The sequence below is a fragment of the Protopterus annectens genome, chromosome 2.part0 (genome assembly GCF_019279795.1).
Source record: "Protopterus annectens isolate FY-2018-M chromosome 2.part0, PAN1.0, whole genome shotgun sequence".
NCBI lineage: Eukaryota > Metazoa > Chordata > Ceratodontiformes > Protopteridae > Protopterus > Protopterus annectens.
In genome coordinates, this window is record NC_056728.1 from 1873760240 (window position 1) to 1873778628 (window position 18389).

Below are 18389 nucleotides of genomic sequence, written 5' to 3' on the forward strand. Positions count from 1 at the left end.
TATGTGATTATACTGATGTTCTTACCTGCATTTAGCACACTAACTGCAAGCAACAACACATCATGCTGCAAAATGTTCTGGACTATGTACCTGCTGTCATTCAAATTGCATGAGCCAACACCGGGTTATATTCATATCTGCCTGATTTGAGAGACTGTAAGGTCCTCAGGATGTCATGGATCTTGGCAACAGAAAGAAACCTAACTACCATTCTGTCTTTGTAAGTCTCGTGAGCATGGTTTTATTGTGGTTAACCACAAACTCAACAATTATTAGGGTATTTCTACTTGGATGCACAGAATTAATGGCTTTGATAGGTTTGCAGTCTGCAGCCTGGTAAATCTCTAAATTATGGTTCCATGGTGGAGTTTCATTATAGGATTGCTGCAGAAACCACTTAATCCTGATTCTCTGAGGCTTTGGAAGTGATTTTTAGCAACTTTATTCTATTTTGCTTTAGTGTGATTTTATGTGTTTATGTGTTGTTTATCATCCATCTGTGTAAGAAAAAGATGGACGTCAGGTTATATAGATGATTAAATCACTCTCATATCCTATTATGCTAGTCCAGTAGAAGTTGGTCATGGTTATTACTGACCATTAGGCAGTTCAAACACTATCTCATAAAACAAAATGCAACAGGGCTGACCACAGAAGGAATATAGGCAGCCTGGACTACTGTGCTTACAATGTTGTCTAATTACAGAGAGAAAGAATGATATACTGAACAAGTAATAAGTAGGCTGAAAAGATATGTTAGATATATTGTGCATTGGATGTAGTGAGATGTTTGAAGATATTTTAACACTGAACAAACAACTACTGGAATCATCAGGTAATAAATAGCATAATATAGGCCAATCCACATGTAGTACACAACTACAGCTTCAGTCAGATTACGGTTACATTAGTAAAAGGCCAGTACGCTACTTCAGTGTAATAGTGAGAGAATAAAGGCTGAACAGGTAACAAAACTGACACATAGGAGAGTGATGCAAGATTAGTAGTTAACTACAGTTTGGTACAGGACTGAGTTACAGTTGTAAGATGGCAACACTTGAATTCAGTATAATGACAATAGTGTCACGGCTGTGCAAGTACTATTAAATACACCCAGTACACTCACCTCACATACAGCCAACAGCATAACTTGGTGTTAGTCTGGAAGCCACACACAATATACTCCAATGCTCAATTGTAACCAACAGGATGAAGAAAGTGTGAATCAGATGCCCCAAAACACAAACTTTAAAGAGTCAAGAGGCTTGAGTGCCACCCTAGCATTGCTACTATAATTTATTGGACTTAGTTGCCACATGCCATGATGTAGCCAAATATAGATATTGTGAATAATTAGCTTACACACAAGAGAAAATGTAGATGTCAATATCTGATGGTCATGGCTGTCAACTGGTCTAGGAGCAAAAAGAAGCAATTTTAACAGCAGCAATCTAAGCAACTGACATGCAAGAAAAAAAAACGATATATATGTGTGTGTGTGTGTGTGTGTGTGTCTGTGTGTGTGTGTGGGGGTGCGCAAAAAGAAGCAGTGCTCCACAAGGCAGAGCAGCATCAAATACTTATAACAAACAACAGCAGCCGCAGCAGCTCCCAGCTCAGCTAGCTTAGATCCAAGCTGCACTACCAGTACTGACCTCCAATTAACAGCGCAAGCCAGGTTGCAAACCAAGGTGAATATCAGGAATGTTAGACAGTAGTTACAAACACTTAAAAAAAACAATTGCAGCTATGCAGGGCAACATGCACTGCCATTTTGGTCAGTACAGCAAGTTCAGATTAGTTAAGATCTAATTAGTCTAATACCAGTGAGTAGCAAGGAATACTACAAAGAACAGCTTGGCAAAACAGAGCAGCAGTTTGAGCCGAGCAGCACAATGCACCTACCCCCCTCCCCTCATCACCAGTGAGCAGGTCATTAATGCCCTTTCAAAGGCAAAAAATACAGCCTCCATGGAACCTGACAATATCTCTGGCTGTGTCCTACATTAACTCAGGCAAGAGTTCTCAGCACCACTAGGCACCCTATTCAAACAAAGCCTGTGCACCGCCTTCATCCGAGCAGCCACTGTCATCCATCTGCACAAAAGTGGAGTGTCCACCAACCCAGGCAATTATAGGTCCATCAGCCTAACTAGCCTGATCTACAAGGCCATGGAATGCATTATCATGGACTTTATAAACATGGGCATTGGCAACCTCCAAACCAAACACTTGATTCCACACAGTTTGGTTTTCTCAAAGGGAGATCATGTCTGTTGAACTTGGTTGCCTACTTCGAAACAGTCACCAAAGCCATGGATGAGGGTAAGACAGTGCACACTACCTTGACCTAGCCAAAGCCTTCAACACTATTCCCCACTTGGGCATAATAGATAAACTCTCCCAACTAGGCATCAACCCATATGTTACCAGATGGGGAGCTAACTGGCTCACTGATAGAACTCACTCAGTTAAAATAAGGGAAACCACCTCTAGTAGTACACCCATAACAGGTGGCGTTCCCCAAGGATCAGTCTTGGGGCCTCTACTACTTGGGATTTGCTTTTCTGAGTTGCAAGCTAAAACCAGTGGTTTGTGGCTGACCAGGTTTGCAGATGACTTCAAGCTGGGCACTGTCGTAAATTCCCCTAGTGATGTGAACATCCTCCAGCAAAACTAATGACTGGTGCCAGAAGCATGGCCTCAAACTGAATGCCAAGAAATGTATCATTATCACCTTTGGGGAAATGGTGTCCCCACGAATTATCACATTAATAACAACATACTAAGCATGCAATCAGTTGTGAGGGACTTGGGCACCCAGGTTGATAGCAACCTGACTTTTGACCACCATGTTGCCTCCATTGTACAGAAGGCTTTCTACATGGCCCACCTCATAGGTAAGGGTATTTCATCCAGGAATAAGGAGGTCATAACATCCCTGTATTCCTCCCTTATCAGACCCATTATCAAATACAATACCCCTCTTCACCATATACTTTGCCAAGCACTTTCAGCAGTTGGAGAGACCACAGAGGTTCTTGACCAGGAAAATCCAGGGTCTCAAACACCTATCCTATACAGATAGGCTAAAAGCCCTGTCCCTCTACTCATTCTCATACAAACTGATCAGAGGTGACCTGTGTCTGATATACAAGGCAGTCTCAGACTCAGCCTTGATGGAGTTGCTGCATATCTGTAAGTCAAACTCCACTCATGCAACCCACACGCAAGGTCTCAGCCTGATCTGTGACATTAATAGAATTTATTGCCAGGATAGATTTGTGTCCCGATGACTCCCCCATCTGCGGAATAGACTTCCTCTCCATGTCAAACAGAGTACCCCACTAGCCCTGTTGAATAGGAACCAGGGCGACTAAATGGGAAAGAGAAAATATACCCCTGGGATCCCACCTGTGTCCCTGCAGGACAGGTAAAACAGGTGCTGACTTTGTGGGAACATGGGTTAAATTCTTGGCTAGGCTAATAAGGGCCTACAGGCCAATAGCCTAGTATCATCCTATGAACCTATGAACCTATGTAAATGATACACTTAAAAGTCACAGCTAATCAGAAAAAAATTGCAAATTAAGCCATAGCAAGCAGAAAGTCCAGATCAGCAGTGATTCCTTACTCTCATTAGAAAAAAAACCTTTAAGACAATGAACAGTATTTTTTAGTAGTAAATACACATTAAAGAAAACAGACATAATTGGATTAAATAAAAAAATGCATTCCTGACTTCTGTGAGATGGATATTGAGGTCAAATCCAGTTGATCTGGTCAATCTCATAGTAAGGTGTAGCAAGAAAATACAGAACAGAACAAAACAAACAAACAAAGCAGCTATGCAGCTCAATTTAACAAATACAGTTAGAAGTCCCAACCAAACAGCAAGACAACTGTAAATTAAGCTTGGAGCAAGCAGAATGCCCACAACACCAGCACTTTCCAACCCTCATACAAAAATGTAAAAAACAGAGAAAATAGAAAAAACAAAATTGTGTCTGAAATAAAAAAAAAATCCTGGTACAATAAACAATATTAAAAGAGCAATAAATGCACATTAAAAGCACAACAATAAGATGGGATTGAAAAAATAAACATACCCTGTGCCTTTGACACATGCATCGAGGTCAAATTTGGTTAGAAGATGTCAATCAAACAGCAGTGTGTGACAGATCAAAAGAGGTCATTCTTTGTCTCTACTACTTCCATATTAGACCTTTTGCTGAATATAATATCACTTTTGGCTGTCAACAAACATTAGCCAAATAGAAAGGGCACAGAGGCAGAAAATCAAGTGGCTTATAACATCCGACTACTCTGACAGATTTGCTTAACTTTTCTTATATCCCCTTATATTTCTGAGCTTTTTTTTTTTTTTTTTTTGCAGTGATCTATAACTAACATTCTGTGCCATGAAAGAACCAGCCCTGTTTGACCTCCTGTACCTCTGCAGAACCAGCAGCAGAATAGGTATGAGAGATCTTCATTTTTTCCAGTGGGTTAACAAAATTAACTAGAGACATAGGTCCGTAGCCAAATGCCTTCAATATCAATGGAAAAAAAACTTCCTCTGCTTTTCAAACATAGAATCATTATGGCTATCTTCAAAATCAATTTATACGAATAGATGGGAAGCCATTATTCACCTCAGGGATTACCTGCATGTTCCTACTAGATAAAATAATTGACCAGTATTACTGAAATCCCCTTATGGGTGTCTAAGAGCTTAAAGCTAAGCATATTAGGGTTCTAGTAACCACTTACCTAATGACTCTAACTTTCTATATTCTTCTCTTGCATGGACTAACACACACACACACACACACACACACACACACACACACACACACACACACACACACACACACACACACACACACACAAAACCCTTTAGTGTATGCCTGTGTGCAGTGCATGTACCTGTATCTATCTAACTATATAAATGAATTATATACTGTTTACCTGCCTGGTCATCTGATGTAAATTGCAATACTGGAAGCATGCTCACACAGCTGTTGTGTACCAGCTGTACCAGCTGAATGCCTTACTGCCAGTATGCTTGAATATGGCAAACTGTATGATCATTACAGCAATATAGAACGATACAGGGTGAATATAGAGGAAAGCAAATGCTCTGCAGTGTAAACCATAGATAGACATTCAAATGCTTCAACAACAATGCACATGTCAAATGCTAAACATTTTGGTAAAACAGAGTGAGTTATACTTAGTCTGTAGTATGTCAATGTATACACGTTGTACAGCAGCTAAGAGGAAGCAACACATGGTGAATGTCTCATGTATAGAAAATACGTACATGCTGACCACCCTGTACAAGTAAAAGACTGGGAAATTGTGAGGCATTGGATACTGATGTGTTGAGTACAAAGACCATTATGGAAACATGCATACATGAAGAATTTTGTACAGAACATCATCATCATAATTCTTTATCAAGCAGCTTACTGGTATAGCATTTTATCTGCACCTCTGTCATCATGGTAGGTAACACTGCTTAACAACATCAAGCAACTCAGAGCTCCCAGATACATCCTGCACACCATGCAGTAAATATTTGAGAACCATATCATTTGCAGGTCTGTATACTGGGCAGTAGAAATGTGTGCCAAAAGATGTGTTGTATGCATGCAGATTCGCATTATCAGTACTCGCTGTATGCACATATAAACTGTTGTGAATTCCACACATAGGTGTACTTCTCCCTTCCAGGCAAAATAGGTCTGCATAAAATGGCTGGTATGGCTTGTATACTTTGGACAGTGTATAAGAGTTGATCAATTTTCCTAAATAAACGTGCATTCCTTTTGCAGTGCATGTCTGACAGAAGCCCACATTCTTTATGGACAATAATAGCTCTAACATCTTTCTGTCAACAGGATATGTATATTAAATTGATATGAAACTTTCCATGCTGGTGTTGCACAATACAGAGTCCAGGAGATGCTACACTGAGTATAGTGCATCCTTAGTCACTGTTAATATCAGATGCTGGGGCTTTCTTTATGGGCCTTATGGTTAATACATCTGAACCTCTTTCATCCATAGGCTGTTTCCATCATTCTGATCACTGGCAAGGTAAATCAGTAGTCTGGCACAGCTAATACCAACATCTGAGAATGCTGTTTACCCTCTTTTGTCAGTCCACAGTATTGTTTTTCATTCTGATGATGCAGTGCTCCATGTTCCATGGAGGAATCACAGTGCTGCTATGCATTGTGCCTGTGTAATGACTCCATTCCTTTTTTTGATCAGCTTGCTGTAATTTCTCTACAAATCCTCAACAAACAAAGGCTAGACATTCCTGAGCCTCTCTAGTAAGAATGTTTTACCCATCTTTTAATGGTCTGTTATAGAAGGGATTACTGGTCAGCCGAAGATTGAGGTACATAGGAAAGGTCATTCTCATATCAAGTATATTTGTTTCATGCCCTCAGTCTGCTTGCAACTCCAATAACATTAAATGAGGATACTGATGCAGGACAGGGACAACACTGTCAGAAACCAATGACTACAGAACACCTTCATCTTGGAGATAACCAGATATAGACTCAAGTGTACACCACATCCTTCAGATACATGGTTATGCTTGGGAAACATCTTGTTGTGAATGTCATTTTGCACGAGTGCTGAATAGCCATGTAAGTGGTGTAGGACTACTGAATGATGATTTTTCCAAACTGCCTATGACTGTTCTACAAATGATAGATTCACAGCTTTATGGCCTTGTTTTCTATGCTTACTGGACTCTACTTGCTGGCCATCCTCCTTCCTCATTATGATTTGAAGTCACCATTGCTTTCACAACTACTGACTTAGCTGAAAACTAACCAGAGGGAATAGTCATCCAGGCAGGTATGAAAGTTGCTTTCCCTCTGCAACTCATAGATCATCAGTCTCTCTCTCTCTTTTGTAGTTTGTTGAACATTAAATGCTTAACAACAGCAGACCATAAGTCATCCTAATGACCAACTTGGTTCTAACAGGAAAGGTCAATATTATTATTGATCTTCTCCTTTAGTATCAATGCCCACTGAACGGATCACAATTTCCACCAAAACTGTTGATCTCCTTGACCAGTCCGTGGGCTCTTAAGGAAGCCCTTATGCATTAGACCAGGCAGATTCTTCTTTTTTAAGCCAAAACTCCTTTCCCTGAAAGAGGGATGAGGAAACCACATTGCCATTAAAGTTACTATTTTTTTCTCATCCAAATGCATGCATTTGTGCACCCCTGATGTAGGCTAAATGCCTGCCACAGGTTACATTTGCATATTATGTACCTTTCTACAAGGAATATGGCAGCCAACAACCTACACCTCCTCCCTCCCCAAGATAAACATATTCAACGTCCCATGCTAGCTCCAATGAATGCCCAAGCAACTAATTGAACCTTCGTTGTCTGAGTCATAGTCATGGCTTTATCCATCTTTGTAAATGCAGTTAGCAGTATCACAGCCTTTAACAAAACAAACTATATCCTTGTCAGTATGGAGCATATCAAATATACATGTGGTGTACTTTCGTGGGTATGCAGTCTGAATTCCATATGCACATTTACTGAACGTGGTTCTCTGGATGCAGAGTTGCTGCCTGTTTACTTTCTTATATCTTTGCAAGTGGCTGTGGCCCATGAGGATAGTTTGGCATTTGCTTTGTCTTGTCTTCCTACATTTTTACATAATTGAGAGCATATAATGGCACAATATTATACGTCTCTACCCTTTGATGACTCAGTGCTAAAAAGTCCACAAATTTAGAATCATCTCCCTAAGACATATACCTGACCACTGTAAGCATATCTCTTCCTTTATCTGCGTATCAGAACCATATACCTTACCTAATGCCTCAAGCACTCAACACATTCACATTTAGCCTTTGCTGTGCTTCTACCTTACAGACATCCTACAGCTCTGTTATACAGTGATGCTGCTTTGTGTTCCACCTCGGGCACATCTTAGATGGTAGCCCTAATTAACTGTCCAATTTTAGCCCGTGTCTTTAAACCGGTTTCATCATTATATGGTTTTAACCATTTCCCTGTGGTATTAATGAACAATCTCAAATGCATGGAAAGAAATGATATGAAATACTGGTCTCTGTCCATGGTCTTGCTACCAGAAATGTGGGTATCATCTATGCGTTATAAGTGAAAAACATAGTGTTTGCTGGAGACCATGCCTTTAATATAAAATCTTCCTATGTAATGTATAGACCTCCCTTGTAATTCATGTCACCCGGCATCATTCAAAGGTTGCTTCCTAGCCAGAGTCTGTATTTGCCTGTCTGCTATCCGGCTCAATATGCTTTGTCTTCCATGCTTGCTTTCTTACACAGGTTTTTGGCAATACAGTTTCTTTCCTGTATTATATCAAGTAGATTCAGAAACACTAATGTTACTCTATCACATAATTGTTGTTATACAAACTTTGACTTGGATATAATGTAATTTTTGTTCAGAGCCATCACCAATATGACCAACATTATTTTTTTTTTCTTTTTTCACATCAATATTTCAGGGTGTATTCAACACTGCACCTATATGTGCAGAGTAATCCACAGTCCATTAGAGACAAAGTCAAGAAGCACTTGATAAATGAATACTCTGATCCGAAATCCCACTTCTTCTTATTTCTTGTCTTGCATGGCTGCAATGTGCCATAACAGTACAGTTTTAGGGGTTATATATTCAATAGCTATATCACCCACATCAGTCTTTAGGAAAATCAAGTAAAAATAACAAATAAAAGTTATCACTGGCTGCTATGGGGGGGCAAAATCATAACACCCAAGCCCCCAGTATCCCTTTACTAAATGTAATTAGATCTGAAGACACACAGGATAGCGAGAAAGAAAGCAATTTTGCAATAATGGACTTTTCAAATTGTCTTAGTATTGCATAACCATGTATGTGAACAACACAGTTGGGATGGCTGGTGTGCTACTCAGCAAGGCAAACGTTTATCTGGTTACTGACAGTGCAAGTCCAGGCATGGAGGAAGGAGATTCTACAGGAGAATAAATCTGCTATCATGAAGACTACTGCATTTAGATGTCAATGTCTGAGAAACAGCCACATGCAAGTAACATTAATGTTTCACAAACAGAATTATAATCGTATCTCCTTGCTGAACTTACTGTATTTATTTCTGATGTAGTTCTACTGGTTTTCAAAAACCTTTACTACCCAGATGCTCTTCAGATTCTGACATCATGAACTCTGTTAACTGGTTTTCTTCCATAGCAGATAGATTCCTATTGTACAACTCTGTCCCCACCATACAAACTGCAAGCAAGCATGCTTACTAAATTCATGAATTCAGTTAACAGTATATTCCACACACCTAGCCACATTTTTCTGCATGTGCAAGAAGATATAAACACATTGAAAAGTATTTGATATATACACTGTGGAAGCACATATGCATAATGCATGCATATCAGTGTGCATGTGTGTATATGCCTCTACATATACACACATGTATGTAGGTGCATGTGCATACTTGTGTGTGTGTGTGTGTGTGTGTGTGTGTGTGTGTGTGTGTGTGTGTGTGTGTGTATGTGTGTGTGTATGTACACATTAAAACCTGGATGTATATCAAGAAAGTCAGTTATGTGTTGTAGAGAAGTTAACTTCCAAGATTATAATTATAGTCAAACTGCAAGGACATTATTTTCCAACTATCGATTTATATATTCGTTTATTTTCTCATTTTCAGGTGCAGACTGCAGAATTATGGTTGTTGTGTTGTGTAAGCACATTTTTTCACATTTCATAACATCCCTTTTGTTGCCAAACTATAAGAATAATTAAAGTGACAGCTGTACGAATCATGAAGCATTAAACAAAATGAACAGCAGCCCCTACTGCTTTCAAAGGGTACAAACTATAGAATGATATGAATAGGAATACATATTTTACTTTTTTTGTCCTTTTTCCACTACATACACTTAGTATTATTTTTCTAAAGAGAAAAGGCAAACAAGTAATTAGGCAAGACAGAAATAAAGACATAATGTCAGTGGTATGTCAGTACTGGTATATTAGCATTGTAAGAAATGCTTACCATTAACTATGTCCTCAATTTATTTACACATGCGCAAGTCTACAACTGATAAAATTATGTATAAATATCACCTAAAATAAAGAAAACATGACAAAACAGCAATATTGTCTATTTTGAGTAACTAAAACAACTGACATTTACATGCATTGTCATTCTACTAGCATATTGGACTGGCAATCAAGTACTTCATTTTACAGAGCAAACATCCTCCTGTCTCTTCCTACTGAAATCATTATCAAACAGCTCAGTCCAGCTTATTTCAAGTACTTATACACTGTAACAAAGTGTAGCTAAAGTTTGTTAATGTCAATCCAAAGCAAAACATGGGCAGTGTCATATTAATTTAAACCAATGATCTAAGACGTTTAGTCTTATCACTCATATAATGGAAAAAGAACAGAAAAGCATATATACTGTTTTGTTATTCAGTGTGTTAACATATGAAGAGAGTAATATTAATGCTGCATACAGCTCACATCAGCACTGTCTGAATTCATTTATAGCTTATACAAAGTCATATAAGCATACAGTAAAAGTAACCTTAGTATAGAAGTGGTTGCTACAATTATGTGACTGTTCAGGTTACGCTGTAGTAAAACACAGATTGCCCAGTCCTGGCTACTACAACAAATAGCTGCTGCTACAAAAGGAAAATATCATGGACCATGCTTGACATTTCTTATCAACTCTTAAAGTACACAGATTCATGGGTCCAATTTTCAGTAATGCAGACTGTTTTAACACCATTCCTTTGAAAACAGGGTGTTATGATGGATCATCCTTATCAACAATATTTTCATTGTTCTGACCCACTATTCCTTGCAAAGCTACTGACAACTGACCCTGAAATGTTTTCTACATGTAGGTGGCATCTCAAGCATGCATTCTGAAATGAAATAGTTTGGTTTCTCAAAGGGCAAAAAAGCAGGCGTTGTAGATATAGTCATCTTTCTAATCAAATGTGTCACCTACAGATCAATAATGGGTGGGTGTTAATGTTAATTGTGATCCATTTGTACACTTGGTTTCATTCTCTAAAGGAAACTACCATATTACAGAATTAAGATGTTCTGAGTGTCAGTGTACCGGTGGAAACTGAATTAACAAAACTTGTGACTACTGAATGATGTTGGAGTTGCCTCCACCTTAAAATATTGTCTTCTCTGAGGACACAGAACTGCAGTTGGAAGACTATAAGATCACATTTGTTTGAAACTAAATACTTCATGAAAGAAGCAAGATTGCATCCCACTTATGCAAGACACATCCACTGCCACTTCCACACAAGGTTGCATTAGTGAAAAGAAAATTAAACACTTTAATATTGCCTCACCCCAGATAAATAAATAAATTAAATAAAAGTGCCTTAACTATCAGTACTGTGCTGACATATCCATGACTAGACACACAATACCATGCAAACGTTGTCAAGAAAATGTTTAATATTGTCTTGACCAAGATATGGTACTCAGATCAGCATGCATGGCATAATATATAAAACAGTGGTATGTAGATCCAGTCCTTGGTACTTGTACTAGTAAAATGTGTAAAATAATGCCTGCACAGACTCCAAGAGTTAAACAAATGCATATTTGTTTCAGTACCAGAGGAGAAGACAAGGTCATTTGTCCATGTAATCAATTTATCACATTGTTTAGGGTCTTTTAATATTTTTAGGTTATGCTTAGTGTTCAACATGTGACCTCTTTGCAAATAATATTCAGCAAAATGTAGTCAAACATCAGAATGTCATATTTATGAAGTGTACAAAATTTATGGTATATAAATGTAATTCCATCTTAAATGCACTAGACTAAAAACAGCTCAACTTCCTAAACAGATGTCTTACTGAGTTCAAGTGATCCATTAGTTTAATAAAATATTGAATAAATAGGCATATTACTCAATTGTCCCTGATTTTGCCTCATAGTTTTGCCCTTCCCCCTTATTAATTCTTTGATGTTCTGGTAAATCGCTGGGGATTACATTTCAGTTTAGAGTTTCATTCTTCTTATAATGCCAAAAATGTATGTTGCTGCAATATATGTTGCTTTGTTAACTTTTTAAATTAATTAAAGTAATATTTGAAAAATGTTCCTGATTTTGGGACCTTGTTTTTTGGCTTTGCCCAGAATACGTGAGAAAAAGAAGATGGAGGGGTATAAAAGCCATCTCTGTTTTTTTTAAGTAAAATGATTAAACAATTTGCAATTCAAAAAATCTGGGAAGGCGCAGCACTGATATGCACTGACTCGCCTAAACTTTGATTTAGTCAACAAATAATAACATTTCCTGTAAAAATGATGCAAACCCTTTTTAGGAATTTCATAAACCTTTGTGAAGGACAGCAAAAATATATATCTTTTAACACCTTTATTGAATTATCACTTGTGATGCAGGCAAATTTACATCTATACAAAAGTAATCAAACTGTAGTAGCAAGTTAAAATTAATAAACATGTTTTACACATATTGCTTTATATCATATAGCCTAAGCAACATTACATTAATTATTCAATTCCTGCCCCCTTTTTAAACAAGAAACATCTTTATTAAACCAGCACTTACAACATGAGCAATCATACATTTATATAAATGAAAACAAACCACACTGATACAATCCTAGTTGCAAGCATTTTACATCACAAACCATACTGATACACTCCCAGTTGCAAAAATTATATATCACTTACAAGCTACCCAGTCATTTCAGTCAAACATTAGATAGCATATTTAAGAAGCACAGCCAAGATATTAACTTTTGAAGTTATATATTGCATATTTATTTATTTTGCTTATATATTCCTTGTTGACCAAGTTAATCCCACTAGGCTAGTGGCCTCTTTTCAGGGGAGATTCAATGTGGTATTTATACTACTTACCTTATTATTCAGTCTTGCATTAAAGTCCTTAGTAATCAGCCTACAGAACAGAAAAAGAAGTTTGGATACATACGTGTTTTTTGTTTTAAACAAGCCTTAAGATCACAATCTGGATCAAGAGTTAATTCAAATTAACTTAATTTAGGTTAATTAAAATTACCAATACCTATCAGCAGCTCACCTCCAGTTACTCAAGTTTACTGAATAGGGCTTAAGGCTTAAACTTTGTCCTAATTCTTGAATAACATATTTTCCTCAGACATGCTCTTCTTGTATGAAGTTGGTTTAATCTACATTGTCCCATGCGAACCACCATACTGGGCTAGTGAAGTAGCGCACACTCTGTCATGGTTAAGGCTCACTGCACTGATCCTGCTGCCAACATTAGAAGTATATGGTCCTTAAGTTTTTCATCTTAAACATCTAAGAGATCTGGTTCATAGTTATAGTGAAATCAGCAGTGGTATTTGAAGTGGAATAGCCAAAGTGAAACTATGTTTTTTAATTTTTTTTAATCTTGAGTCTAAGGCTATTTTAATAAAGGGGAATAACTGCTGATTATCCTGTGCTCATGTGGCCCAATGAAGAACTTATTTTTGATCACTGCAGTCTGCAACAGAGCAGCACTGAGTATTCAGTTAAATACTCCCTTTATGTTCAAAACTATTCCACTTCTGTGCGTCCTTGTGTGGGCGTGTGAGTTTATGTGTGCGCGTGCGTGGGTGCATGCATGCGTGCGTGTAGGTAAGTAGGAAGCAAGTTGGCACTGTCGTTTGCTTGCTATATGCAATGTATTTTCTTACTATGCCTTAATCCTGGATAACTTGCTGCACAATGGTGTGTGATGCTTGGCGAAACATAATGGATGCATCATGCTTTCCTGCATTATGGGGTAAAACACTAATATGTTAAGTGTTTTGAATGCGAGGGCATTTTTTTTTCATTGAAGGCACCACTTGTGTTTGCTTTTTGTTATCATACGTTTAAACAGCGATACCCTCCGGGGGTCACATATCTGGAAATAGAAGGCTAATTAAACCTAACTTCTACATTAAATATATAGTATAAATGTTTCTGTGCTACCTATCATACAGCGTGAAATAGTTAAACATGACCATCTTCTTGCTCACAACATTTAAACACCTTTGCGAATGCATATCTGACTTCACTTTTAAGAGGGAGCAGTTTCTGTTTGCTTATGGAGAGTCTGTCTACCGCAACTTTGTAAAGTGGAAACATCGTGCAGACTTTGTATATTTTCCCTACTAGTGAAAAAAATGAACAATCAAGACACTACGTATTTATTGCATCTAAGACAAGCTTTATGGTTAAGTATTTAGATGCATTTTTAAATCCAGGTCTCTCCCTTCCAAAGAAAAACAGTAACCATACAAAGGTATCGTGAACGGTAGCAAGGTATGTATTATAGACCCCCCCCCCTTGAAATGATGCTAAACTGTGCAGACACTTGCAATTGTCATTTGCTATTACCCATTCGCGTCTCTGCAGTTGGTCATCTAAAAACAGGCTCAATAAATCACAAATAGTCTCAAAACACTGTTGGACGTCACTGATAACAGTCTGCAGCAGCAGTCAGCAGTACATGGTTCCTAATGTGCAAAAATGTGCCATCTGACATATAAGTTGATATAACCGCATACTCCTTTTGCATTTAAATTAATAACTGGACAAGTACATAAGTTAGTACCACTAAAGAGGCAAATTTTGAATGCAACCTCAGAAATCAATAAACAGCGTTACTGATTTCTGCGGTTTTAAACCAGTTTTTATAGACAAGGTCATATCAGGCAACAGCCTTCTCTCATTCCTTAACAAAATACAACATCCCTGCTTTATTCAGAGAAAAGCCCTTAGCTGCTGAAAATAAGTCACGCAACGATCAGTGACAATCCACAAAGTAAGGACAGAAGAAGTCTGTAGACAGAGAATTATCTGCTCAAAACCCAAAATGTATTTAAAAAGAAAAGTAAATAAAGTGAAAAGCACAATCTGCCAAAAAGATAATTACTTCGTCTTACGCAGTGATGGATAACCATTTCTAAGATCAACAGTCACTTCTAAGCTGAGTTTAATTAAATCAGATCATAGACCTCAGTTTACCCATGGCAAATACAACCAACTGGTACATTTACTGTATTCTCTTTCACTGACAAAACAATAAGCGCATAAAAGCAATAATAATGCTGCCTAAGTTTGCGATCTAAATTTGCAATGAAGGAAGGGGGCTCGCCTGCCCTACTTGAAGTACTGCTGGGATACATCATCCAGTCACCTACATTCCTACAGACACGGAAAGCCAGTACCATCAACCAAGCAAATTCCAAGTGGGTAGCAGACATCACTAATGATGTGGTGCATGGTGCCCAGAGCTGCTGGAGTTAAATGGATTGAGAGAAGCTTCCTGACTTGACTGTAAAACAGCAGAAAATCACTACCATCAATAAATACGCTGATTTCTTTTATTCTGATGCAAAAAAAGTTATCATTATGTGGTTTGCACAACACCATACAGATACTGTCATAGCAAGTGAATTGTGTTTGCTGTCACATTACACTGTCACAAATGGGGACACATTATGGATTTGCATTCGCTGACATTGCCTGCCCCTTAACAAACATGGGAACCTCAAACATCAACATAAATAGCAGACACCCTTTGAAGTAAGTGTCTTATAGTCTAAAAACACAGGTCCAAAGTATTTAAGAGACTACATTGAAACTAAACATCGTGTTCCAGTCACCCACTTAGGACACGAAGCATTACCCACTTACCAAAAACCCGGTCCAGCAGCTCCAAAAGTAGCAGACAAAGACAGAAAAGGTTCATCTTTCGAATGTTAGCCACAACAAAACTCCATCTGGATTAGAAACACTCCGTGCTGCTCAAGCATGATCCTAGCGGGGGTCGAAAAGACAACTCTACGGAGAAACGTTGAGCGAACATGTTGCAGATGTATGCTTTTTATTCCACAATAGAAGACCAACAACCATGTAGCAGACGAGAGAGCAGCCTTTGGCACTGTGCAGGGACTACCGACTGCGGGAGCTGAGCTCTGTGCCCTGGATCTGTGGCTGCTGAGAGACACACAAGGAGAGAGAGAGACAGATTAAAACCCAGATACAGATTGGGATGAAATCTCGCCTTCTTCACTACTCATCCAAGCCCTCCCTTACTCGTCTCCCTCCCTCTTTTGCGCGTCCGTATTTTACAGAATTTGTTTTAATCCTCCCCAGGTTCCTCTGTTCCCGGACTATAAGCCGATTTATTGCTGTTAGAGATAGATTTCACCCCTTGTTCGAGTTTTATGACATTAACTCTTTGAATTCTGCGTTGCTTTTTTTCTTTTTAGAGATTGTGCAAATCCAAGAAAATTGTACGTGCCCGTTACTATTCTTTATTTGGTTAGTTTAAGGACAGTTCAATTGCCAGGCCTACTACCATGACACCCCAAGGGGATCCTTTCGGCATTTTAACTCAGGATCCCCTGTGCGTCCTTTAAATCTTGACAAAGCAAAGTCACTTGGTAATCTTTTGAGAAATCAACGGAAGATACTTTACAGATAATTTCGAATCCTTTTTTCAGATTAACAAAGTATTTGTGAACATGTTGAGCTGCCCTGCTATTAATAAGAGACTCGAGTCCATGGGAAAGGGCACTTCTGAAAGAAAGCAAAGATTCCTCTTCCAAGCAGGATGCACGGCTGAAGATGTTCTCTCTTAACTGCATTACACTCTGACCCAAAGATGCAGTTTTTAAATGAAGTCTTCCTTTGATTTGTTTGCGCATTTCATTTTCTGATTGCTTCCCACCCACGTGTAGCCCTTGGAGATAAACTGGCTTGCTGCTTTATTTTTACTGTTGGCTATAGCTCCTGGGCATTCTTCAACTAGTCTCGCTTGTATATTGGCCATAAAAGATGCTTTTCACCATAGGAACCTACCTCTAAACTGCCCAGAGCTTTGCAGAATGTATACAATTTTGCCGTATATTTTTGGTCTGTGTCTCATAAAGTTTGTGGCTTTCTGCAAAATCACTGAGGATCAATGACACTAAATATCATATTTTTGGTTTCGGGGTTCATATCCTTTAGAAAATATACGCTAACACAAGCTTTGTTATTCTGGCAACTAACTTTATATTTGAAATCTGGTCCTCTTTTTTTTTTGGTCTTTGCCCCCCATTATTTTCAGCTTTGTTCCGATTTCTTGCGCTAAAAGGTTGAGACGTATGCACAAGACGTATCTTTCACTTGTGTTTTGACTTTCGGGCACTGCTAGGTAGTTGCCCACGTCTGGCTTTTCTAATTAGAACATTACTCGGTCCTTCCTTGTCTAGATGTACTCAGCAGGCTTGCTTTAGTCACGGAGCACCCCTACCGCTACATAATGATGCTAGATCGAAGCACTTCCATGTAAACATTATTTTCAGGTGATGTACTAGCGAATGCCTCCGGATAAGATTAAGATAACATTAACATATTTTAAAACGTTCACAAAAGTGTGTCGCTCCACATATAAACCGAGAAATCACATAATATAGGAAAAGAGTGTTAATACAACAGGCTATAGCTTCTTACTGAATTGTTAGGAGCGACACTACACACAGTCCAAACCTCCACGCCTTCTACAGTATCATAGACATTGCACGTTTACCAAGTCCCGACAATTCATTTACGCCTTGCCAAATAACCACCACATTGATGCAGCCAAAACAGATTTGTCTGCCCTGCTGTCTGTCACGATGTACACCCCTTCTCGACTAATGGCAAAGCATGTTAGAATGGCTTAAATTTATGTGAGCCCATCTGACTATCCAGCTGTGTTTCTGAGGATGTTGGACTGCCCTTAAACTTAACTTACCGGCTAAGCCTGTGTCTGAGTTTGGGCACGACTTGAGTGATACATTCCCGGTACTGTATCTTCTGCAGAATTGCTCTTAATAACATTGTGTGAATCATACGTTTATCTCTTGCCCCAATTATACGCTCTGCAGAGTAAACCTAAGAAACACAACAAATCATATTAATGAGTTTAGTTTTAATTTTATAGAAAATGGCGGGAAATTTAATATAAAGTGAATCACAATTTTTATATATGCAAATATCTCAGCATTATAAATAAATTGCCACTTAGGCTGTGGTAAGGCAACAATAAGAAAGCTGTATTCACTGTGACTGGATGTCAGCCATAAATACATTTGACATACAAAATTCACCTAGGTGTAGCACTGGGCTGCTTTAAAATTTCTACAACATGTACTGGTCAATGCAAGTATCGATCAAACCAAAGCTCAGTAAGAAGCAACTAAAACATATTCTGAATTTAAGGAATATAGAAGATGCAATGCCTCACTAAAGGAGTTACCTAACAATGCATGTTCATTACACAGATC

General features: G+C 38.4%; 1 protein-coding gene across 1 annotated transcript in view; it reads right to left on the reverse strand.

Annotated features, from left to right (window-relative positions):
• Positions 1 to 17397, reverse strand: part of LOC122792899 (immunoglobulin superfamily member 21-like) — a 3072813-nt gene extending 3055416 nt beyond the window's left edge. Inside the window, exon 1 of the mRNA XM_044060458.1 lies at positions 15769 to 17397. Within this exon, the coding sequence (XP_043916393.1) occupies positions 15769 to 15823 (55 nt within the window). The 5' untranslated portion in view covers positions 15824 to 17397. The remainder of the gene's footprint in view (positions 1 to 15768) is intronic.
• Between the last annotated feature and the right edge of the window lie 992 nt (positions 17398 to 18389).